Source organism: Populus alba, chromosome 17 (genome assembly GCF_005239225.2).
Source record: "Populus alba chromosome 17, ASM523922v2, whole genome shotgun sequence".
NCBI lineage: Eukaryota > Viridiplantae > Streptophyta > Magnoliopsida > Malpighiales > Salicaceae > Populus > Populus alba.
The window spans coordinates 6,986,243-7,011,738 of NC_133300.1; the positions used below are offsets into that span (position 1 = coordinate 6,986,243).

The 25,496-nt window shown below is 32.4% G+C and overlaps 1 protein-coding gene and 1 non-coding gene across 3 annotated transcripts; both read left to right on the forward strand.

The window, feature by feature from the left end:
- Positions 1-6,155: 6,155 nt before the first annotated feature.
- LOC118048737 (uncharacterized) lies at positions 6,156-9,871 on the forward strand. Of its 2 annotated transcripts, XM_035058544.2 has the most exons (7): positions 6,156-6,468; positions 7,398-7,610; positions 7,960-8,055; positions 8,535-8,680; positions 8,783-9,002; positions 9,113-9,324; positions 9,661-9,871. In XM_035058544.2, the coding sequence occupies exons 1-6, from the start codon at positions 6,334-6,336 to the stop codon at positions 9,299-9,301; spliced, it is 999 nt and encodes a 332-aa protein (XP_034914435.1). In that variant the 5' UTR covers positions 6,156-6,333; the 3' UTR covers positions 9,302-9,324; positions 9,661-9,871. The 2 variants fall into 2 exon arrangements, with proteins under 2 accessions (XP_034914435.1, XP_034914434.1); XM_035058543.2 differs by lacking the exon at positions 9,661-9,871 and having other exon boundaries at positions 9,113-9,601.
- An 8,622-nt stretch (positions 9,872-18,493) lies between these two features.
- LOC118048767 (small nucleolar RNA R71) lies at positions 18,494-18,600 on the forward strand. The gene has a single exon (XR_004687522.1). It is a non-coding gene; the product is annotated as a small nucleolar RNA R71 (small nucleolar RNA).
- The last annotated feature ends 6,896 nt before the right edge of the window (positions 18,601-25,496 follow it).

The following is a 25,496-nucleotide window of genomic DNA, read 5'->3' on the forward strand; positions in this document are numbered from 1 at the left end:
ATTGATATATTTTTTACATTTATATCATTTTGGATTTCAATTCAAGCTAAGAAATAAATTTTTTTCGTGAATGTATGTATGGGTGTGAATTATCTGTTGAGAATCCCATCAAAACAGGATTTGATCCCAAAACATCATAGCCTAAAAAACCTTAACCATTTAAAAAAAAACTAGAGGAAGGAAAATCATCCTTATACCATGCCAATACATGTGCAGAGTGCTATTGGACAACAATTAGAAATGGACATTATTAGCAAGAAAAGTTCAGACTAGAAAGTGTCAATTTATTGGATACTATATGATAGTTTTTATTTTTCAAAGCATTTGAAACCCGGTCCAGCTCGGCGGGTTGACCCGGGACCCGAGGCTAGAACTAAGCCGGGTTGAAGAAAAAACAGAAAAAGTTATGACCCGACGACCTGGTTGCAATCTATTGACTTCTTTTTTTTCTTTGTTTTTTTTTTTTAACTAAAACGATGTCATTTTGAATTTTTTTAAAATAAAAATTGACCCGGTCGACCTGATGACCCAGTCAAAACCCGGTGACCCGGTAAAAACCTGAAACCCAGGCCTTGGACCGGGCCGGGTTTAAAAACTATGATATTTAGTGTTTGCAATGTGGCACTCATCTTATGATGAAATCATGGAAATATATAGATGTGTTGATTTCATATGCTGAAGGACTTTCTTATTATACATGAGCACAATAAGCAAAATAAGCAAAACAATAAGCAAAATAACAACCTTATATATGCTATCTGAATAAATTGAATTTTTGTTTGTTTTAATGATAAAAGTACCTAACATGCTTACATGCTAAATGTTTGTCTAAAATAATATAAATGTGTATTTGTTATTAAAGATAAAAGAACTAAGGCGTAAGGCAATTATTTGATACCCAAGACTGGTAACAAGGATCAATCCTCAATTCTAAAATATGAGCATTGGATCAAAGAGGATGTGAACAAATGATAGGCATAAACTTGTTCAAAATTATATGATTGAAATAAGATCAAAATGTCATCACTCATACTTTGTTGACCTATTTGAAACTGTATCAATCTAATTTAAATTTGCTCCTATCATCAAAAAAAGATATCCTAAAAACAAGAATATGAAAATAAATTCATACATACCAATATAAACATAGAAAATCCAACATCAAGTAACAAATGAATACTTACAATAATTTTAAGGTTTTACAAATATTTATATTGTTATAAATTTAAAAATAACTTTGTCACCATAGGTGACTTTGCTTTATGAAGGTGGCTAATTGAATAAATAAAATAGTAGCTTAGAAGGGTATTGTTTGAGGCACCATTGAACCCATAGCCTCTTACCCACAAATTAAAAGAAGAAAAACGATTATTATTCTTTTACACACACACAAACATACATTATTTTACAAAATAAAGAGTAATGTATTAATCGCTTTTATTACAAGCTAGATAATTTCTTAAGATAACATTGAGTGGTATTTCATTTATCCTAGATTGCTTTTATAATAAATTCAATTAATACATAACTAGATTGCAAGGATAATGCATAGGGATAGTTCATTTATCATATGTTTATATTGGATAATAAAATTGATTAATATGCAACCAAAATTACAAGGAAAAACATTATAAAGTAAGGGTTTAAATACACAAAAAAATAAAATAAAATTATGTATTAATAAATTCTATTATCTTGTTGGTCAACATCCAAGAATAATACCTAGTGACAATTCATTTATCATAGGTTGATCCATGATTAATAAAACCCTCAATATACACTAAAAACAAATTCAAGAAAATAAAAACATCACCAATAAAGTTGTTTATCATTCAAGAAAAAAAAATATTTTGAAAATATTTGCATGCAATAAAGTTAGGCACCAAGCAATTTCACTATCTTTTAGGTCAACATCCTAGTTGATGATGCATTTATCATTGTTGATATCTGGATAATAAAACCTTTAACACATAACAAAATAATGTATTAAAACTCTAAACACAAAACATAACAAATTAAAACAATGATAACATAACAAATCAAAAGCAACGTTAACACAGAAAATAAAAAAAAACATCACAAAATAACAAATCAAGCATAATATAACATATCAAAAATAATATCAACATATCAAATTTTCACATCAAGCCTCAAATAAACCTATTTTGAGCCAATCCACCCAATTCCATAACGTGGTATTGATTCCAACCTTATTATATATATATATATATATATATATATATATATATATATATATATTTGGCGGCTTCATAACTTCATGGTTACCACATAACAATGTGTACCTTAACACTTCTAAACACAATCATTCACAATAAATAAATGATTCATTAAAAATAATTCAAAAGTAATAAATAATCATTTGGGGTTCAAATTCATCCTTACAAAATGGAGGGAATAGGAAAAAAAAAGTTGTTGAGATTAATTTAATAGTTTCAATTCATAGTGGCGCATGGCCAGCATGCATATATAAGATATAAGGCTATTGGCGTATGGATCCATGCTAAAGTGATGGATGGAGCATGTTTTGGGTGATTATTAAAGTAATAAATAATCTTTTGGTGTTCACCTCATATTTGTTCCTTATTGGTTGTGAAGCTCACCATCCTTTGAGGTGAGAGATCAAGCCATATCAAGTTTCAATATTCTTTCTCTTTACTCTCTCTTCATCGATGAGTGTTACTGCTTACTATTGTTGTGAAGATCTATATTAATGATAGAACCATTGCTCGGGTGTTTTTTTATGGAGCCAATTAGAAAAAAGGTGGTGATGGTGGATAATTAGGGCTGTTTTGGTCAAAATAAAAAAGAATAAGGGGCTGTCATAACTAAAAAATGATTGTGGTGTGGTGGTCAAGCCCTTATCCACAATGTTGGTGGCTAGTCGATTTCAACATCGAAGATGGTGTGAGAAATAGAAGAGAGAGAGAAAGAGTTAGAAATGTTCTTGTGAACTCTTGATTTATAAGAGAATAATGTCAAATTTCTAGTTCCTTTGAATTTTATAGCCTAGAAAAATCCATCATTCAAAGCACCTAATTGTTTGTTAAGGCTAGAAAAGAACAAAGCCTTTTGTTATAGGACATGTAAACAAAAGATGGTCTTTATTTTCACCAACAAGGTTGCAAATGAACACTTTATTTTAATCACACTTCCCATCTTAGCTTTGTGTTGTAACTTAATTTTAACCTTCATTTCGATCAATTTCTTTTTTAAAAATACAAGAATTTCTCATAAATGCATTTTGACACTATTTGGCCATTGGTAAGACAACTAAACTCTACGACCCAAATCATGTGAATTAGATAACTTAATAGAAAATAAATTGCAAAAGATTACAAATCTTAATTCTAAAACAATCCAACACTAAAGCAAGAAACACAACAAATATTAAATTAAAAAAAGAAACAATCCTAAAAAAAATTCAAGGCAACATAAACTAGTTTGCCAAACTCGCAATCTAAGTAACGAGACAAGGATAAACAAATATAAAAGAAATTGATGAAAATCATGAAGCCTAATATAAAAAGAACTCCAACCTTGAATGATTGAACTAAAAAGAAAAATTAATCTCCAACCAATCTATTATTAAATAATTAAATTGAAAAAAAAAGGTTTTAAGAATCTAGCTATCAAAGTAGGTTCAACAAAGAAAAACAAATGAAAAGAACTGAGATAACCTACGTCATTTTTAAAATTAGTGTCAAATTCGATAGAAAATAAATAAATAAAAATAACAGATTCAATCTCCAATTGAATAAATATAAAATGATGAAACTAAAAAATTATGAGTTTTTAAAAAAAAAACCAAGCAAACCTGGACAAATCTAAAAAACATGGGTTAGTCTCTAAAACTTGCAATTCATGAATTTCTAGACTTGGACTCAATCAAGAAATTCAATTTTTAACTAATTTAATGTTGAAGGATGAAATATGATTAAAAAAAAATATCAATTTAAAAAATTTACTAAAGTAAAAAATATCAATAAAAAGAATGAATAAAGTTTGATAGGAAAAAAACTTGAAGGGGATGAAAATGTAAAAAAAAATCAATTTAAATAATTATATGAAATAAAAAAATAAAAATAAAAGGAATGTATACCAAATTTGAAAGATGAAAAAAATGATGAAATTGAAAAAGAATTTCAATTTTATAAATTATTTTAAATAAAATAAATAATAATAAAAAGAACATGAACTAAATTTGAAAGAATAACAAATTGAAAAGTTGAGTTGAAATCTTGAAAGGTAGACAAAATCGAGGAGGAAAGAGAAAAATAAAAAAAAATAAAAAAAGATTGTCGTCTCCAAACCGGTGGTCTGTTGGCCACATGCGCCGCCACATTATAGAGGGAAGGCAAAGATGATTTAAATGTTGTCGTGGAGGGTGACGTTTGGTTGCGAGACAACCTTGCGCGCACTACTCAAAAGATACAGGTATCACCCACTTATTTGCGCATGCGTTAAATGAGCTAGGTAGTGTTTTTCTTAATAATATTCAATTTTTTTTTTAAATACAAAAATTCCCCTTAGTCAACTTGACATTAACCAAAAAACTTGAATGAAATGATGAAAAAGCCCATTAAGATAGTTTTGTATATTTTTCCAATAAGGATAATTAAGTAATTTTATAATGTTAAAAAATTGAAAAGATTTTAAATCCTTTGAATGTAATTTTTTTTTCCTTTGAGGTAACAAAGTCATTTTATTTTGCAATGTTTTTTTTTTTTTTTAAAAAGACTAATCTATATATAATTTGAAAATAACAATTGAATTATGGTGAAATAATAATATTGCTCCTAATCACTAGTTCAAATGTTTCATGATTGAAGGACAGATCTATTATTATATTATTATAATCAATAGTTTTTTGTAAATAGATTCACAATAATTTTGTTATGAGATTTTTTGTGTGTTAATTGTTTAATCAGATTGTCCCTCCCTATGATATTACCAAATTATATATTATTTCTTAATCATTGTTATTATATATAAATCAATCATATTTTGTTTTAAAAATATCTTTAACTCAATTTTTCATCTTATCTATTAATTGTTTAATTTATTAAAAATTAAAAAAAAAACATGAATAGACACAAATGATTAAATTATAAATGCGTTCAATAAAATATAGGGTCTAATCAAGTTGTTTTACCAAGCTATAATAACTAAGTTATGATTACATCCATATATATATATATATATAATTTTTCTAAAAACACCAATTAATTTCCAATTATATATACGTATTAAGTATGGTTATGATAATCTTTAAAAATAATTTTTACTTGAAAATATATAAAAATAATATATATTTTTTTATTTTTTAAAATTATTTTTGACATTAACATATAAAATATTTAAAAACATAAAAAAATATTTTTAAAACACAAAAACAAATCACCTTTAAAACAAAAGTCTCTTTTGAGAGTTCCAGTCGACAATGGGAGTTCCTTGATTAGGACCTAGCTTTATTGCAAGCTAAAAAAAAAAAAAAAAGGCTGTGCGATCAGAGCAAATTGAACAGACAAAACTAATAAGTAAATGAGAATAAGCCAAGCCTTTATCCTTAAGAGCAATCGGCTCCTGGTGAGAACTGAAATCTGAGATCTTGGAGCTAAGGCTAAGGCCCTTCCTAAAGCCGATGGGGACGTAGTTTCTTGTTCAAATCAAAAGTCTTACGTCTCCGCCAGGGCTAAGGCTGATCCAAAACGAAAGAAAAGCCAAAATAGATGCGGCAGGAGGCGGCCGCGGCTTTAAATATAAAAAAAGCCAAGGAATCTAACGTCCTCGCCTACGTTAAAAAGCCACATGGGTTAATGAATATAATCATTCATTTCATCCCTTGTTTTAAAATAATGTTATAATTTGATCCCTTTTGTTTAACAACTTACATATCAGTCCCTTATCGTCTTAGCACTTGACGACGGTTTTCATGTAAAATGTTTCTCCATGTTTGTTTAAGGTCCCATTATGATTTTTTTTCTTCAAGAACTTAATTTTCAAATGATACAAAGAGTAAAAAAGGAGGGATTAAATTATAAAATGATTAAAACATCAGTGACTAAAGAATGGTTTACTCTGAACTAAGAAGAAAATTTTCTTTCTGCTTACGTGTAGACAATAGGAGAAGCTAAGCTTGAACACTTCCTACGAAGCAGCCAGTCCCCCCAGGCAGACAAATTTCATTTGCTCCTTTGGAGTGCAAATATTATTAATTTATTAACCACTAAATAAATATACCAGTGAATTCAACTTAAGATTGATAAATTTATTTCAAGAACAATAATTGGAGAGTGGTAGAGAGTGAGAAAGATGGGTTGGAGAGGGATTCTGGGTTTTGAATATGGGATTGTACAGGCACCATTAGGACCTGATATTTCAGGTCCAGAGCTTGTTGCTGCTGTTGCTAATGCTGGTGGGCTTGGTTTGCTTAGAGCTCCTGATTGGGTATGTTTCTTCTTTTGTTTTGTAATCACTGTTATCAAGAAATGTGTTCTATGATCAATCAATGGTGTTTAGTGAATGGTGTTGTTTAATTTTTGTCTTCTGATATTTGCTGATGCCCTGAACTATGTTTTGAAATTTGTCTTTTAAGCTATGAAAGTGCAAAAATAGAGAGCATAGAGCTGGGTTTTCATTGGATAGCGAGTGAACAGACACTAACAGCCTGGGAATGGACTGTGATTGGTTACCTAGGTTGATTCATCCTGGCATTGGAATTCACTCTTGGTCTAAAATTATGAACTTTGATGAATACTTGTATAAAGGAGCTTATCAATTTAAAAAAAAAGGAAAGGAGAGCTAGCAAATTTATATACATCTAATGGCCGTAAGTTTTTCGCGCAGAAAACCAACTACGAGACTATTTCATAGTTTTATACAAATAGGACAATTATCTTTCATGAAGAAAGGAAGATTGAGGTTTGAGTCCTGGAAGTGATTGTAGGGTTATTAGCTTTTAGATGGCCAAACTGCTGATTAAATGTAAAAAGTTGTACTATTTGGGATGTCTCTACTTGTACAACAAATTGGAAGAGTTTTATAGTGGCTATGCAGTGTATGTCTAGAAGTTTGTTCTAGCATGCATCCTATTTTTCTAAATTTCCATATCCTACAAATAACAGCACTGCAGATGATGTAACTGTATCTCATTTGCCATGGGCCCCTATTCGTAATGGGGGAGTGAGTTAAGGTCCAGCTTCAAATTCTTCATGTATTTTGAAAAAAAAGTTACGTTCTTAGCATTACACGCAGAATAGATGTTTGAATATTGCAGATTACTTACTATGTATTCTAATTTTTAGCACATAATCTATCACTGAAAAGAAAAAAAAACAAATCACAGTAGATGATAGTCTCAAATTTCTTTTTATCAGGAATCACCTGATTACTTACGGGAACTGATAAGGAAAACACGAAGCTTAACTGACAAACCATTTGGGGTTGGTCTTGTTCTGGCATTTCCACATGAGGAGAATCTAAAAGTTATATTGGATGAGAAAGTAGCCGTTTTGCAAGTTTATTGGGGTGAATGTTCAAAAGAGCTTGTGCTTGAGGCTCATCTTGCTGGAGTCAAGGTTGTTCCACAAGTAAGTCTCACATGTATTTTGGCCAGCATGAATAAGATTTCTCTATCCTGCAAATCTTGATTGGTTATATATCAAAGAGGCACTTAGACAGACACAGTCATGATCTTTATATATCTTATTTTTAGACACCCTTGTATTCATAACCAGCACAATAATCATGCTTTTTTGGATGCTTAATGGTGAATCGTGAACCAGGCTACTAAGATGCAGCTTAAAAGGAGATAATATTCCAAACATGCCATACTGTAATGTGATTTATAGAATTCAGAGGAACAGAGTTATATTACGTGCATTGCTTTCCTCTGTTTTCTTGTTGATGTCTAACAAATCATTTGTAAATCCATTGGAGGTTGGAAGCTTTGAAGATGCAAGAAAAGCAATAGATGCTGGTGTAGATGGAATTATTGTCCAAGGACGTGAAGCTGGAGGGCATGTAATTGGTCAGGTATGAGAGTTTCTGCTGTTCATAATTTAATTACTATATTTGTTCAGAGATTGTATGGTTATTGCTTGCCATTGTTTGGGGAGTTGATGATAGTGGGGCAGGGATGATCAAGTAGTAAAACTAGAGGCTGATAAAATTACTTACTCCCTTCTAGAATTCTCTGCCATCAAAATGTATTCTTCCCAAATAAATTATTTTGATGATCTGATGATTAAAGTGTTACCAGAGATTCAACTTAGCTGGTTTCACAAATCAGCAAACTTCATTACTCATAATTGAAAACATTGTGATATATTGGAGATCTTTTTGAGCACAACGTATGTCAATCTGTATATAATTTCTCGATCTGCTATTCTGTTTTTCTCCTTGTTTGTTACTTCTCATACTGCTTTTATGATCTTATATTGTTGAATGCCTTTCTAACCTTGACTGTTCAGGAATGTTGAATCCCTTTGAATTTTTTGTTGATATACTTTTAGGAAGGTTTAATTTCAATATTGCCGAGGGTAGTAGACCTTGTTGGTGATCGCGATATACCTGTAATTGCTGCTGGAGGTATTGTTAATGCACGTGGCTATGTCGCAGCTTTGGCTCTTGGAGCCAAAGGGGTCTGTCTGGGCACGAGGTATGAAGAACCATCCTCTCACATACTTAAAAACTTTGCAGTTTACAGTCTTTCATGTTCGTTATTATCTTTACCGTCTTAAAACTAAAATCATATGCACAGGTTTGTTGCGACTGAGGAAAGCAATGCTCATCCCACATACAAAAGGAAGTTAGTTGAGCTTGATAGAACTGAATATACAAATATATTTGGTCGGGCGAGGTGGCCGAATGCACCACAGCGTGCTCTGGTTACTCCTTTCTTCAATGATTGGAAGTCCCTTCCACCTCATGAAAATGAGATCAACCAACCAGTCATTGGTCGTTCAACAATTAATGGAGAGGTGAGTCTTTCCGATCCTTCTGTGATTCGAGGTCTTAATCCAAAACACTTACCATTGCTTTCAAGGCCAACATAAATCCCTTCTTGTTAATATCTTATCTTCACAAATAGGAAAAAGAGATTCGGCGTTTCGGAGGTCCTGTTCCTAATATGACCACGACAGGTGACATTGAGAGCATGGCAATGTATGCAGGTCAAGGAGTAGGCCTTATCAAAGAAATTTGGCCTGCATCTGAAGTGATTAAAAGGCTAGTTGAAGGAGCTCAACAACTGATCCGTGGAGAATTTGCTGGTCTGTAATTCAACCAAGTTACAAAGCCCTGGTTAGCTTTCAAATATTGGTTGATCTGGTTTCTTACATTGATGGATTACTCACTCAAGCTTGCAAGGATGTAGAATTTAACCATTTTGAAATAATGCACGAAAATGTTTGGCAATCTGCTGATATGTAATAACCCTTTCCACAAAAAAGTGTAGCAATAATTTTATCAATTCCTTCCGAGCTTGTTTGATTTCTCAGTAAGGCCATTTGTTCACCAGAATACTCTGTAATAAGTTTGGAGGAGTCGTCCAATGGTGGAATTACATTTTCATACTCAAGTGCTCTCCATAGACGCTTTTTTTCTCTAACATCAGTTTCTTTACTAAATGTTTGGCAGGCAGACGAAGCTTCAGTGGATGGAGCTAACGTTGGCTCATATTCCTTCAATAAAACGTTTTCTCTGCACTCTGTAATAATGAGTTCATATTCCTTTGTCTTTGACTGCATTGATGCGAAATTTGGAATTTTCATAAATCCTTCAATTTGGACATGAATGGCCTGGCTTTATTGGACAATAGTGGCTATTTCGTCTGCACTTGGGAATGCTACACCATATCGTACTTGCCTTTTTGGTCCACATTTGAAAAACCCTATCCTCAGGAATCAGGATACAGGGAGCCTGGATTTCACCCCATACTGATGCATCTCTCAACTGTCTAATGCACTCATGACTTGAGTATTGAACAAATAAAATCTCCCATATTAAAAATATACTAATAATAATAATAAAATTATAACAATAAATTAGATTACAAGAAAAAAATGGAAATCACCCCATGCTGATACCCTCACATCTCTCATCTGTCTAAAGCACTCATGACATGCTCTTCACCTGCACAAATTCTTTGATTAATGGTTAAATCTAGAACTTGTTTCGAATAAGAAGATATTCACACGAGTTCGTAAGTTTTAATTGTGCTCGATCTTAGATTTGATTTGGAAAAAGAAAGGACTTTGATCCTTTGTTTTTTTTAATTTGTTTTGATGAAGGAATGGACTTTGATTCCTTCTTGATTTTATTTGAATTTTTTTTTTATAGAATTTTCAAGTATTTGTGCTTGGTCTTTAGTTTATGCATTTTCTTCTCTTATGTCTTTTGTTTTTGTCTTGCTATTATTGTCTTCTTTGCTTATGTCATTCTCTTTGATTTGATAGATTTATTGTCTATTTATAGATAAATTATGTTTAATTTACCTCAAATATCCTTTATTTAAAGTGTATTTTAGAAAAATTAACATGAAAATGACTTGAAACACCCTTAGTTAGAAGGATATTAAAGTAAAAACCATAAAATATATATGAATTGAGTTTTTAATTTAAATTGGGCCCAACCACAATAAATTTAGTATAGACCCAAATCTCAATAAATTCATTTTGTTTTGTCAAAAAAGCTTTGAATCATAGGCCAGACTTGTAGAAATTATAATGTCTACAAATGCCCCCAAGATTAATTTATTTTTTCTAGTTTTGGTGCAATAATTTAATTTATCTTGAAATTATCCTTTTTCACTTGGAATTAAGGTAGGATCAAAATGTTGGCGTGAGTTGTAAATTGATAGGAACAAATCAGAGTGATTTTGGGAAACAATCATATATAATATAAAAATAAATCTCAACCTTGATTTTAGCCTTAAACTTTGTATATCCAAGAATAAAATTGTTAATAGCTATATATATGTACACAATATCACTATAAATAAATAAGAAATAAAGGAAAAGTTATCATGGTGTCCAAACAATGTATGATCCTCCTTCTTGTTCACGCCCATCATTAGGGTTTAGACTTTGTTCTACCACCACCTTCGCCTATGGCAACCATTGGAACACCAACCCATACAAATGAATCTCTCACTGACTAGACTATTTCTAAATTAGTCACCTTCAAAATGGTTGAAGCTTTGTCCAAAGCTCAGACCCCAACCATGATCTCTAAACCTATGGTTTACTGATTGGCATAAAGTTGGATGGTTTCAACTATGGCATTTGGTCCTACCTTGTAGAGACGTACATCTCTAGTAAAGATTAGTTGGGTTACATCAATAGTGAACTAACCATGTCTTCTCCTATTGATTTGTCCTTTTAAAAATGGCGTACTAACAACACCATTATCGAAGGATGGCTGATCAACTCCATGGATTCAACTTTAATTGGAAATTTTATTAGGTTCATTGTAGCAAAACAAGTGTGGGATTCTGCTTCCACCACCTATTTTTATGACGGGGACACCTCTTAGGGTTATGATTCTCAATGTCATGTCTCACATCTGTACTCACACGGTTAAAGAGTTGATGTTTTTTTTCAAGTGTAGGAGTGTCAAAGTAATAAATAACCCAGCAAGACCAGGGTTGAACCACATGGAGGTTGACTGTATAAACTACAAATAAAAAAAAAAAGATAATAACATAAAAGGAGTTGAAGAGAGCTTTGAGATGTGATATTGATGTAAGGATTTACACAAATATAAAACAATTATCAAGGTTAGAGGATCCACTAATGGTATTTCAAATAAGTATAATATAAACTCTTTTTATTATTCAACTGGAAACCACACACAAAGAATGTTCTAATCGGATTATAATTTATTAACATGATTATATTAATTATCTTATTTGAGTAATGCCAATACTTGTAAATGTTGTCAGAAATTCATGGTGATAACTTAGGTTAACAACAAATCAAGTTCTTTTCATAGCACCGGTGTCGGTTATACCATACAATTGGGCTATGAAAGTGCCAAGTATTTGTTGTACCAAGGGTTTTTCAACACAAATCTAGATTAACCATTTAACAAGCAAGATACTAAGAGTAAGATAATAAATACACAAATCTAGTCTCTATTTTACAAAACAATCCTCCCTTAAGTAGACAGTTTACATTTAAGTACTTCAATAACTATATTATTAAAAAAGGAGATATAGCCTTGCATGAAAACTTCAATCTTTGACTTAGAGGAGCTAAATTGCTGAAATAAAAACTTGGATGTCAGTTTAGATGTTTCGGAACATAATTTGGACTTGTTTATTCATGAAACCTATTTGCTGGCAAAATTCAGTTGTCATCTTTGAAAAATCATATCTCCATCACATGACATCTTTGTTGGCTGAAACTTGGAGCGTTGATAGGTCTTTGAGTCAGAAATCCAAAAACATTTAGTTTGCATTAATTAGACTTCTGTGGCTCTAGATATTTAAGTTGGAATAGCCGAAGGTCAATATTGACAGATTGAGATATTTGACTTTGAAGGCTGTGATTTCCATGCTCTTCCTTATTTTATTTTCTTGCCTTAAATTTACAGAAAGGTATGGATGTTAGCTTTTTAATGCCATTGGAATCACTTCATTTCAACCTCTAGAGCTCACGCTTTGCACAAAACATCGACTAAAGGTCAAATCTGCCAATTACCTTTAATTTACTCTTTTTTGCATCTTTCATCTAAAAGTGCCTTCAAAACATAAAACAGAGAATATCAATGTATATATATATATATATAAACACATGCAAAAAATTAGTTAAATGTGGTTGAAATTATCAAATAATATAATTGCATCAATACCCCCACACTTAGCTCTTGCTTGTCCTCGAGAAAGGATAGGTAAAATCAAATTGAAATTAAATCAAATCAAATCACTATGACTAATCTCCTAATCTCCCATCAATATCCAAGAATATATGCATTATAAATAAGAATACAATCAAAAAGTATAAAGATTATGAATTTTCATGAATTTATCTATGTGCAAACTTCAAAACTCAATTAATCGTCGGGATTTAAATGAAATCCATGACATGCCAAAGTGATAGGTCCTCTCATTGATATGTACTCCAATACTCACATGTTTATGGCTTATATGTTTAAATCTATCAAATTCAATCAATGAATATGTTTTACCATAAGCTTGCTCTTCAATTTCATCTCCATTACTAACATATTACAAGCAATGCATGCATCAAAAGGTCTTATTTTCCTGTTGTAACATTGCTAAGGTTAAGGTGAGGTAAAAGAGAGTAAAAAAAAAGGTTCAAACCAAAAAAGGTAGAGCATTATGAAAAATAATAATTCAAACAAGATATTCTAGCAAAGCACATAAATTTTTCATCTTTAATCACCAAAGTTTAACTTCTTTTGATTTCAAGCTCTTTCAACATAAAATCTTAAGAGCATAAAGAAACACCTTTTTTTTTTTTTTTGGTTTTTCACCTTTGGCAACTTTGCCCATCTTTTCATCAAGCATCACTTCTTCTTTCTTTTGACTTAATTTCCACCTATAATTCCATGAGATATCACAAGTATATGCTCTACTAATCATTGGCTACGGGAAACGGAAAATATATAAAAGGTTAAGGCTTATATATGGATAAAGCAAAGAAAAGATAAACAAGCTCAAAAGCTTTAGGTTGGCTTTTTGGCTCAAGTGATTAAAATTTCTAATGCCTTTATCATCTTCATGTATATATGTAATGCGAATGTAATCTCAATAAGATATGAAGTAAGTTCTAGAGATACATATCATTGAAAGAATGCACAATCAAAGAATATAATGTTGAAGGCTCAAAAGCTTGCATTGGTGTAACACTATAAAATCAACATGATATATTTTCAAAGTTAATCCCTAAACCAATTAAACATTAAAACTTGCATGCGCACTCATTCATTCAATTTATATCTTCATCCATCTCAATTAATTCTCATACATAATACTCATATTCTTATAAACCAATGGGAGTTCAACATAGATTTTTTTTTTTGAAAACTAAACAAAGAAAACCAAACAAAAATATTGTCCTTAATATTGAAATAAAAGAAAAGGAATATAAGAGAATGAAAAAATAAAGTAAAATGCAAAAAATAAAAGATAAGGGAAAAAGAAAGCAAATCTGATTTTTTTTTTCTTTTTGTGCCGGGTTGCCTCCTAGTAAGTGCTTTTGTTTTATGTCATTGGCTCAACATGTGGCATGCTCATTCTTCATAGATTGGTTCAGCTAACTCCACATAAACAGTGAGTTCTGCCGTCCAACCTTCATATAAAGGTTTCAAGCGATGCCTATTGACCTTGAGCACTTTGTTTGTTTCTAAACTTGTAATTTGAACTGCACCATAAGGAAAAACATTAGAAACAACAAAGGGTTCAATCCAACAAGAGCGCAACTTTCTAGGAAAAAGTTTCAAACGCGAATGATAAAAAAGGACTTTATCTCTACAATTAAACTCTTTTCTTCTAATCATTCGGTCATAAAGACTCTTAGTTTTTTCTTTGCAAATCCTTGCATTCTCATAAGCATCATTATGTATCTCTTATAATGTGGTTCCATTCTTTTTGGGTACCAAAAGGATAGGCGCTGCATATTAACTGTCCGTGATGGGGTAAATGACTCCTGCATTATAGGGGACAGTTTGCAAAGCTTGCAAAGCCAATGCTGATTCATGCTCGTTTCGGGAAACATATATATATGACTCTTTATCTCTTCTATCTTGGTAAAATCATAGCCATAGCTCAAAGCTACACTTAATCCATCCCCACAATCAAAATAAAAAACTAGCTACACACACTTATCAACTTGGTCATAGCATGTGATAGAATAAACATTGCTATAAGAATATGTCATTGGCTATAAGAATATGTCATTGGCTACACACATTTATCAACTTGGTCATAGCATGTGATAGAATAAACATTGCTATAAGAATATGTCATTGCATCATGAAAATTAAATTTAATTTTTGCATCTCCTACCTCCATAGACAAAGTATCTTTACCACAATCAATTTTTGTATTGGCAAATTTCAAGAATGATCTCCTAAATAATATATGAGTGTTGTTTGATGAATCACAAGAATCATGTTCCATATCAAGAATATAAAAGTCGCATAGAATAACCAAACTATCAATCTTGACTATGACATCTTCTATCACACCAAGTGATAAACAAAACTACGATCCGCAAGTTGTAGTACAATATTAGTTTTATTCAAAGGCTCTATACTAAGAGAATCATAAACAAGTTTAGGCATAACACTAATGAATGCACCTAAATCACATAAAGCCCTTTTAAAACTAATATTACCAATAACACATGAGATAATAAATGCACCTGGGTCTTTTTTCTTCAAAGGCATATTATTTTGAATAACAACATATACATCGTCACCCATACTTATCATTTCATGACCTTTTATCTTGTAGGCTCTCTTGGTAGTACACAACTCCTTCAAGAATTTAGCATACTTGAGAATTTGTTTGATAACATCAAGTAAAGGAATGTTGAGTTCTACTTTCTTGAAAACCTTTAAAATATCTTTTTCTTTGTCCTCTTTCTTTGACCTTTAAGAACTCACAAGAAAGGGTGGAATTGTTTTAAAACTGTAATTCGTTAAGTGAGGAGTTACTTTTGAAGTGTTGGTCATTGTTTCAATTTATGGAGGAGGAGGGTGTTTCTTCTTTGTACTTAATTCGGTTTCTATCTCTTCTTCTTTCTCTATCTTAATTTTTTTTTCCTTTACTCTTCAAGTTCTTTCCCACTCGCAGCATGATGGCACTAACATTCTCTTTTGGATTCAATGTCTGGGAGGACAATTTTCTATTTATTTATGCTTTTAATTTTCCTACACTTGAAGCTACTTGCCCCATTTGCTTCTTCAAGTTGTGACTACTTGACCTTGTTTCATGTTGAAAAGACATTAAATTTTGTTGCAAGGTCACAATGTTAGAAGCTAAAGTTTTCATCATCTCATAAAGATCATTATTGGATGATGACCCTATAACATTGGAGTTTGTGAATGGATGGGGCTGTCTCGCTTGATAATTATGTTAGGGCTGAAATACATGGGGATGGAACTATCAACCTTGATTGCCTTGTTGAGGCTGGTGACACGACTAAAAGATTAATATCTTCTCTTAAGTGCAGGAGTGTCGAAGTAATAAATAACCCGGCAAGACCGGGGTCGTACTACAAAGAGGTTAATTGTATAAATTATAAATAACAATACTAACAATAATAATAATAGTAATAATAATATTAATAGTAGTAATAATAATAATAATACTCAGTACGTGGTGTTGTTATACATGAGAATGATCTAAAAGATCGGGTCACAGGTTTCCAGCCTATATACCGAGTTTATGAAAAGATCAAAGAGATATATTATATAATATAAATAGATTTTTGATGCGAATGAACAAGGCAAGACCAACAATGTCAGGATCCTTGATCAAACACAGAGCATACTTAACGTACATAAAATATGACAAGAATGTAAATAATAATAATAATAGTAGTAGTAGTAATAAAAAAAGAGAAGAGGAAGAAATTAATGAGAACTTTGAGATGGAAGATTACTGTAAAGATTAAACAATGATAAAAACAAATGTCAAGGTTAGAGGATCCACTAATTGTATTTCAAACACGTATAGTATAAACTCTTATTACTCAATTTGGAAACCACACACGAAGGAGGTTCCAATTGGATGATTTGTCATTAATAGCTCATTATAAATTGTTAACATGATCATATTAATTATCTTATTTACGTAACACCAAACTTTTAAATATTGTCAGGAATTCATGATGCTAACTTATGTTAACAACAAATCAAGTTCCTTTCATAGCACAGGTGTAGGTAATACCATACGGTTGGGCTATGAGAGTGCCAAGCATTTGTTGTACCAAGTGTTATACAACACAAATCTAGATTAACCATTTAACAAGCAAGGTATTAAGAATTAGTAAGATAAAAAGATAAGATATGTTAATATTAAACATTAAGGTCCATGTTGAGTTTACACTATACTTATTCTTACACCATTAGTGTAACCTTTTCACCTTGACATAATAAACTTAGCTAAACATAATGAAGAAGAGAAACATAAATAAATAAAACAAGAACATAAATAAGATACAAGTTAACTAAGGAAAGGAAATGAAATGAAAAGCATAAACAAGATATTAATGAAAGCAAAACTTAAGAATTACAAAAAAAAATATAAAGAGAGAAATAAAGAGCATGATCTTGATCTACACAATCAAGCCCCTAAATGCATGGCAAATGCCTCCTTTTATAGGCCAAAATTCGGAATTATTGATTTGATGACTAATTGTTGAGTGGGTGGCCAACTCTTGACTTGGTGAAAATCCTTATCTTCTTGTCTGAATAAAACAAAATTGCTAGCATCATAATTGGGACCACTTGAAAACATAAAAGTTGTAGGAAATTGTCTCAGCTTTCCAGAACTCTAGATATGGGTCAAACACTGAACAATGTTTGGGCTGCAGGACAAATTTGGACTTCTTCGTTGTTGCTATAATTTGGACTTGCAAATGGCCTTCTTAGATCTTGGTGTCCACATGAAAGTTGTAGGCCTATGTCTTACTGAATCTGTGTAAATATATGAGATCATTTTGACATTTAGAACTCAATATATGACCTAATTACCGAACAGTGTTCCAGTTTGGACTGCACCAACATCTCTTTTCTAAGTTTGGCCCTCTCTTTGTCCTTTCAATTTCCATACTTGAACTCATCAATCAATCCTTTGATTTTTGTGATAGGCCTACATTTAAGATGAATATTTTCCATATATTAAGGCATTTTATAGTATTAGACTTGTTATTATAAAACATGCTTTAGTTAAGGAGTTATTGATACTTCAAGTGCAAAATGATGATATAAAACCTTGATAAAAATGCACTTTTAAGTACTAATCAGCTGGTTCCCATAGTGTAAGTTGGGATGATCTCTCCATCCAGAATTTTATGAGTGGGAAAAAGGATCATACTTATGCTGAGATTGTCTATTGAATCCTCCATCAATTGCATGAGCTTGTTCAATGTAATCTTCATGCATTGTTAGGCACATATATGAGGTATGTCCTTGTAAGGAGCATATGCTACAGACTTTCACTTGCTATATATTTCCACAAGATAAAGAACACACAAGAGAAGTAAGATCATTAACTTTATTCTCAAGATTAGAAATACTTACCTCATTTACTCGTTTGCTTGGGAAATCTCCATGCGTGTCAAATTGTTTCGAGTTGGCTGCCATATTTGAGATCAAGTGGCATGCAGCCTCGGGTGTCTTATCTACCAATGCCCCTCCACTTGCTGCATCAATGGTACTACAATTAGTAGGCATTAATCCTTCATAGAAATATTGAATGAACAACTGATCGAGTATTTGATGATGAGGGCATTGAATGCATAGTTGCTCAAATCCTTCCCAATATTCATAGAGTGTCTCTCCATGAGATTGCTGAATCCCACATATTTATTTCCTTATATTAGCAACTCGAGATGCTGGGAAATACTTCTCAAATAAAATCTTCTTCATGGCATTCCAAGTTCCAATGAAACTTGGGAGAATAGAGAAAAGCCATGCCTTTGTTGACCCTTTTAAAGAGAAAGGAAAAGCTTTCAACTTAACCTGTTCTTCATTAAATCCATTCGGTTTCATGCCTATGTAAACCATATGGAACTCCTTGAGATGGGTATGAGGATCTTCTCATGCAAGACTATTGAATGTTGATAGCAAATGTATAAAACTAGTTTTGAGCTCGAAGTTTACATTATTGTCGATGATTATGCACAATGGTTGATTTTTGACGTTAAGAGCAACAAGCTCCTTGAGTGTTTGTTGTCGTGCAATAGCCATGGTGTTGACGCGAGCTTCCTTTTGTAACCTGCGTAAAGTGTTTTCTATTTCGAGATCCACCTGCACTTGACTCTGGTTAGTAGAATGGGTTACATGCATAAATCATCAAGAAAACTTAAAAGAAACCAACCACATAAGAGATCGAAAACAATGCAAATTGTACGAAAATCCTACGCTAGAAAACTAAAACTGCCTAAAACCCTATAAAACAATGGAATTTGGCCTCGATAAGGTAGGGCTAATGGTTAACCAATAGTCTTGTTCAAAACGTCGTTTCCTTTTAGGAAAGAAAAGGCTGATACCTAATTCCACCAAAAAATCTATTTTAAATAGTACCGCTATCGTAAATGAATAGTACCACAAAAAGCAAAAATTATGTTTCTCTCTCTGTTTTTTTTTCTAAAAAATAAATAACAATCATAGCAAATAAAAATAATAGCACAAGAATCAACTAAAATTACTTCCCATAACATTAATTAATTAACGAATCCGCCATATAACTAATCATAACCATCAAATAACCACAATGTCCACATTAATAATTTAATTCAATGGCAGCCTTAAGAACTAGGTAAGTTGATTAATCAAGAAAACATAAATGTCTGCAATCTATGTTTGATTTGATTCAATGTTCTCCCTAAGATTAAAAATGTAGATTCGCCAGAATTATTAAATTCAGTTGCTTCACAAGTTCATATACCACAACTTCGGTTTTGATATCAAACTTAGCAATAGATTGTTTACAATAATAACTTAGAGGCCGCTCTAGCAATTAAAATAAACAATCATAGAAAAATAAGCATTGGAGAACAAACATATTTATCATATAAACTGAAAAGAAAAGGTAAAATAAATCTCACAGTTCTTGAAATTTGAAGGTTTCTGTGTCATTGCAACTAAGAAAAAGAGTTTAATCTTGCATGTTTGTTGAACAAGTATTCAAAAAGAAGGAGGAATGCATGATTTTGGGTATTTTAGAGGAAGGGGGTGTTTTTCTCTTCTTGGCTGGCTACCCCCCTTCTCTTCTCTCATTCTTTTTATATCCTAGGAAACCTCAGTCTCTATTTTACAAAATAGTCCTCCCTTAAGTAGACAATTTACATTTAAGTACTTCAAAAACTATATTTCTAAAAAAGGAGAAATAACCTTGCATGAAATCTTCAAGCTTTGACTTAGAGTAGCTAAATTGCTGAAATAAAAACTTGGATGTCAGTTTAGATGCTTCAGAACATAATTTGGACTCGTTTCTTCACGAAACCTGTTTGCTGGCATAATTCAGTTGTCATCTTTGAAAACTCATATCTCTATTACATGCCATCCTTTTTGGCTGAAATTTGTAGCATTAATAGGTCTTTGAGTAAAAAATCCAAAAAAATTTAGTTTACATAAATTAGACTTCTGTAGCTCCAGATATTCAAGTCGGAATGGCCGAAGGTCAACATTAGCAGATTGCGAGATTTGACTTTGAAGGCTGCGATTTCCATGCTCTTTCTTATTTTATTTTCTTGCTTTAGATGTCTAGAAAGGTATGGATGTTAGCTTTTTTGTGCCACTAGAATCAATTTATTTTGACCTTTAGAGCTCACACTCTTCATAAAATATCGACTGAAGGTTAAATCTGCCAATTACCTTCAATTTACTCCTTTTTGCATCTTTCATCCAAAAGTGCTTTCAAAACATAAAACAAAGAATATCAAGGCATTTTGTATATAAAACACAGGCAAAACATTAGTTAAATATGGGTGAAACTATCGAATAATATGGTTGCATCATGCGCCTTTGAGCTCTCACTTCTTGGGTAATGCGTTTTTTAACCCTATATCCTTTAAAGTGCGCCTTAGAGCCCTTATTTTTCAAGTAGTGCATTTTCTAACCCTACATCTTTTTAAGTGCGCCTTTGAGCCCTTATCTTTTAGATAATGTGTTTTTTAACCATACTTCCTTTCAAGTGCGCTGTTAAGCCTTCGTCACTTTTAAAACCTTCACATTTTTTCGACTTTGGTATGACACCCATTACAAAGAGACCACTCTTCCATTTTTCCCCTTAGGTAGGTCACCCATTATAATGAGACCATTATTTTTTCTAGGTAGGTCACCCATTATAACAAGACCATTATCTTTTCTAGGTAGGTCACTCATTACAATGAGACCCTTCTTCCACCTGGGTAGGTCACCCACTAAAATGAGACCACTCTTCCCTTTTTTCTCTTGGATAGGTCACTCATTACAATGAGACCATTATTTTTTCTAGGTAGGTCACCCATTAGAATGAGACCATTGTCCATGTTTTTTTTACTTGGATAGGTCACCCATTATAATAAGACCATTCTTCCACTTGGGTAGGTCACCTATTAAAATAAGACCACTCTTCTCCTTTTCCCTTTGGGTAGATTAGTACCCATTATAATGAGATCATCATTTTTTCTGGGAAGGTCACCTATTACAATGAGACCATTCTTCCACTTGGGATAGGTCACCCATTAGAATGAGACCATCCTCCTTGTTTTTTTTTTACTTGGGTAGGTCACCCATTCCAATGAGACCACTCTTCCTTTTTTCCTTTTAGGTAGTTCAATACCTATTACAATGAGCCTATCATTTTTTATGGGAAGATTTACCATTATAATGAGACCATTCTCCATTTTTTTCTTAAACTTGGGTATGTCACCCATTACAATGAGACCATTCTTCCACCTGGGCAGGTCACTCATTAAAATGAGGCCACTCTTTCCTTTTTTTCCTTGTGTAGGTCACCTATTACAATGATACCATTATTTTTTCTGGGTACGTCACACATTAGAATGAGACCATTCTCCATGTTTTTTTTTACTTGGGTAGGTCACCCATTACAATGAGACCACTCTTTTGTTTTTTCCTTTTAGGTAGGTTAGTACCCATACAATGAGACCATAATTTGTTCTAGGTAGGTCACCCATTACAATGAGACCATTCTCCATGTTTATTTTACCTCGGCAGGTCACCCATTACAATGAGACCATTCTTCCACCTAGGTAGGTCATCTATTAAAATGAAACCACTCTTCCCTTTTCCCTCCTGGGTAGGTCACCCATTAGAATGAGACCGTTCTCTATGTTTCTTTTACTTGGCTAGGTCACCCATTACAATGAGACCATTCTTCCACTTGGATAGGTCACTCATTACAATGAGACCACTTTTCTTGTTTTCCCCTTGGGTAGGTCACCCATTACAATGAGACCACTTTCAAAACCATCATATTTTTTCCATCTAGGTAGGTCACCTATTACAATGAGATTACTTTCCGTGCAGACTTTGGTTCTGGTTGAAGGGATCGCTGGAAGGGATTTGAGGTTAGCCCAACTACAAATAGACTTTGGTTCTAGTTAAAAGGGATCGCTGGAAGGGGTCTCAAGTTAGCCCAACTACACACAGATTTTGGTTCTAGTTAAAGGGGATTGCCACAAAGGATCTCTGGTTAGCTCAACCACACATAAATTCCAGCTTTGGTTGAATGGAGTCGCTAGATGGGATTTCAAAATGATTGAGCTACACATTGACTTTGGTTTTGGTAAAAAAGGATCGCCATATGAAATCTCAGGTTAACCGAGTCGCCAACGTTATCTAAGTTGAAAAAAGAAGAAGAGAAAAACCCTACCATTAGGAAATTCTCAAAAGAAAGAAAGAAAAAAGAAGGCCCTGCCATCTTGAAGACCAATTTTAGGTTTTGGTTAAAGGGAATCGCTAGATGAATTTTAGGTTAAACCAACCGAAGATAGAATTTAGAGGATCGCCATATCGGGATCTCAAAATAACCAAGTTGTTTATGGTTTTGATCATTGGTTTCTGGTTGAAAGGAATTGTTGTAAAGACAGAGTTTCAGATCAACCAAGCTTTAAGAAGATCAATTTTGAAAGTTCAGTTTTGTTTATCTTTACAAAACTTACTATGCAAGTCTTTGCTCTGTAAGCATTATAAAGAGGGGGCAACTGTCATAACTCACTTTTGATGTTACCTGAACCCAAGTAACATCGAAAACAATACGATCTCCCGCACCTTTCTCGCAACATTATCATTTGCGCTATCCCACTCAAAATTTGTTCTATGTATAAACAATTTATAAAAAATAAATCAATAATTTCAATATAAAATAAAAATAGTTAGAAAATAAATTATATATATATATATATATATATATATTATTAAAATCTAATTTGTCATTAACTCATATAAAATAAATTTATATCATGTAGGTTACATGACTTTTGGTATGAAGCGCATAAAAAAGCTAAAAAAAATATGCTAGAGATAACGCTTTTACCAGGCTGGAATAACGTGAAGGTTTGGAGGGATTTCATGTCGCCATTAATCCTTTCAACAAGTGACATTGAATGTTTTTAGCAGAGAGACAAAGGAGTAATAAATGATCTTCACAAAATGATCAAAGAGATAAAGAATATCTAGCAAGTAAATGGGTCGTGATGGGCACCATAAAAGTTGAGCTGGGTAATAATTGCAAATATTCTTGTAAAAGACCTATATAAGCCAACTCGAATAGGTTAGAATCCAAATGATAAAAAGGACTCCAAATCAAAAGTGGCAAGACTTCATCAATGAGGAGATTGAGGAGAAATGGATATCTATATTTTAAAAATAGGTAAGATGCATTGCATGTCATTTAACCCAATGAGCATTGTATATTTGTTTTGTAGATATTTCAGGAAAAACAAATTCCCAATGGAATCCAACGAGAATCAAATGAATTAAAGTTCTTCTAATTCACATCAAATATGGCAATTCTACAAAAAGAAAAATTCATAATAAATGAAGACAAGAAAGATGGATATTTATTCATGAAAAAAGGGTTTACAAGTATAAATGTTGAACAATGTGAGGACGATTAGGGACATTTCCATCATGATAATCAATCATGCCTTGAAATTCCTCAAATTGTTTATGCATTCACTCCATCTCTTCCTCAAACTCGTGGTGTCTTGTGTGAACATAGTCCCTCTAAAAATCAACATGTGCATTTAGCTCTTGGTTTCTCCTCTCCAAGTTGTTTCTATGACATCTCTCATCATAGAGTCTATTCCTTAAATTCTATATCTAATGATGGAGATCATGAACCTGAGTGTTCAACTTAAGTCTTTTGGCATGAAGACGCTCTACAATGGTAACCAAAGACGATGTGGCTATAATACTAAGAGCAAGTGATTGATTCACTATTTCAATGTTGGTCTTGGTTGCTAGCATTGTTTCATCAAAGGAAAGGACCATGCCTCTAGCAACGACCACTGCAGTATCTTTATTGCCATTACAGTATCCTCTATTGTAACTAGACGATCATTCACTTCAGAGGTAGTGTGCTAAATTGTAGGCTCAACTACAAGAACAAGGTTTGGGTTAGCATTGGAAGAAAAGGAAGACATGGTTAAAGCTTTATGTATTTGACAAAACCAATGTTGGAATCACTTTCGTGTATTTCATAAACAGGTTGGTCACTTGGAAAATAAGAACAATGTTGAAATCACTTTCATGTATTTTACAAACGGATTGGTCACCTGGAAAATAATATCAATGTTGGAATCACTTTCAAGTATTTCACAAAACCAATGTTAGAATCATTTTCATGTATTTCACAAATGGGTTGGTCACTTGGAAAATAAGACCAATGTTGGAATCACTTTCATGTATTTCATAAACAAGTTGGTCACCTAGAAAATAAAATCAATGTTGAAATCACTTTCATGTACTTCATAAATGGTTTGCCCACCTAGAAAATAAAACCAATCTTGGAATCACTTTCATGTATTTCATAAGACCAATGTTGAAATCACTTTCATGTATTTCACAAACAGGTTGGTCACCTGGAAAATAAGACCAATGTTAGAATCATTTTCATGTATTTCATAAACGAGTCGGTCACTTGGAAAATAAGAGCAATGCTGAAAACACTTTCATTCTTTTCACCTGGGCAGGTTGCTTATAAGAATTAGACTAACTAAAAAATCTTTGTATTTTTTCAACTCCTAGGCAGGTCGCCCATGATATTTAGATCAACGAAAAAAAATCACTAAGATGATACGACTCTTTTCTTGATTTTTTGTTTATTTTTTATCATGGTAAATCACTCAGATGATACGATATTGTCTCAATCCAGGTAGATTAGTGGATCGATAGTATCTCATTTTCAAGTATATAAAACATTTCTTAACTCCATCGTTTTCTTTTACTTACAAGCTTCCTATGCAAAGTCTTTTTCAAGACTTTGCATTGTAAGCGTTGTAAAGAGAGAGCAATTGTAATAGCTCAATTTTGGATTCTCTAATTTTTTCTTGAATGTTATTTTATTTTTATTTTTATTCATAAAAATCCAAAAAAAAATAAGAAAAAGTTTAAAATTCAAAAATATATTTTTCTCGTGCCAACCACCTTTTTCCATAAAACAATAACAAGCTCATTAGATCCATATGGGTCAAACTTGTCGATCGAGGTAAAAAAAGAGTTTCAGGCCATTTTGAGTTAAAACTGTCATTTTTTATGAAAAC

What these genes read in the sequence shown, in the direction of transcription:
- LOC118048737 (XM_035058544.2), top strand. Translation starts at nt 6,334, where the DNA reads ATGGGTTGGAGAGGGATTCTGGGTTTTGAATATGGGATTGTACAGGCA. An exon ending in GGGGTCTGTCTGGGCACGAG is followed by an intron (nt 8,681 to 8,782) that starts GTATGAAGAACC and finishes TCATATGCACAG; the next exon opens with GTTTGTTGCGACTGAGGAAA. An exon ending in GTTCAACAATTAATGGAGAG is followed by an intron (nt 9,003 to 9,112) that starts GTGAGTCTTTCC and finishes CTTCACAAATAG; the next exon opens with GAAAAAGAGATTCGGCGTTT.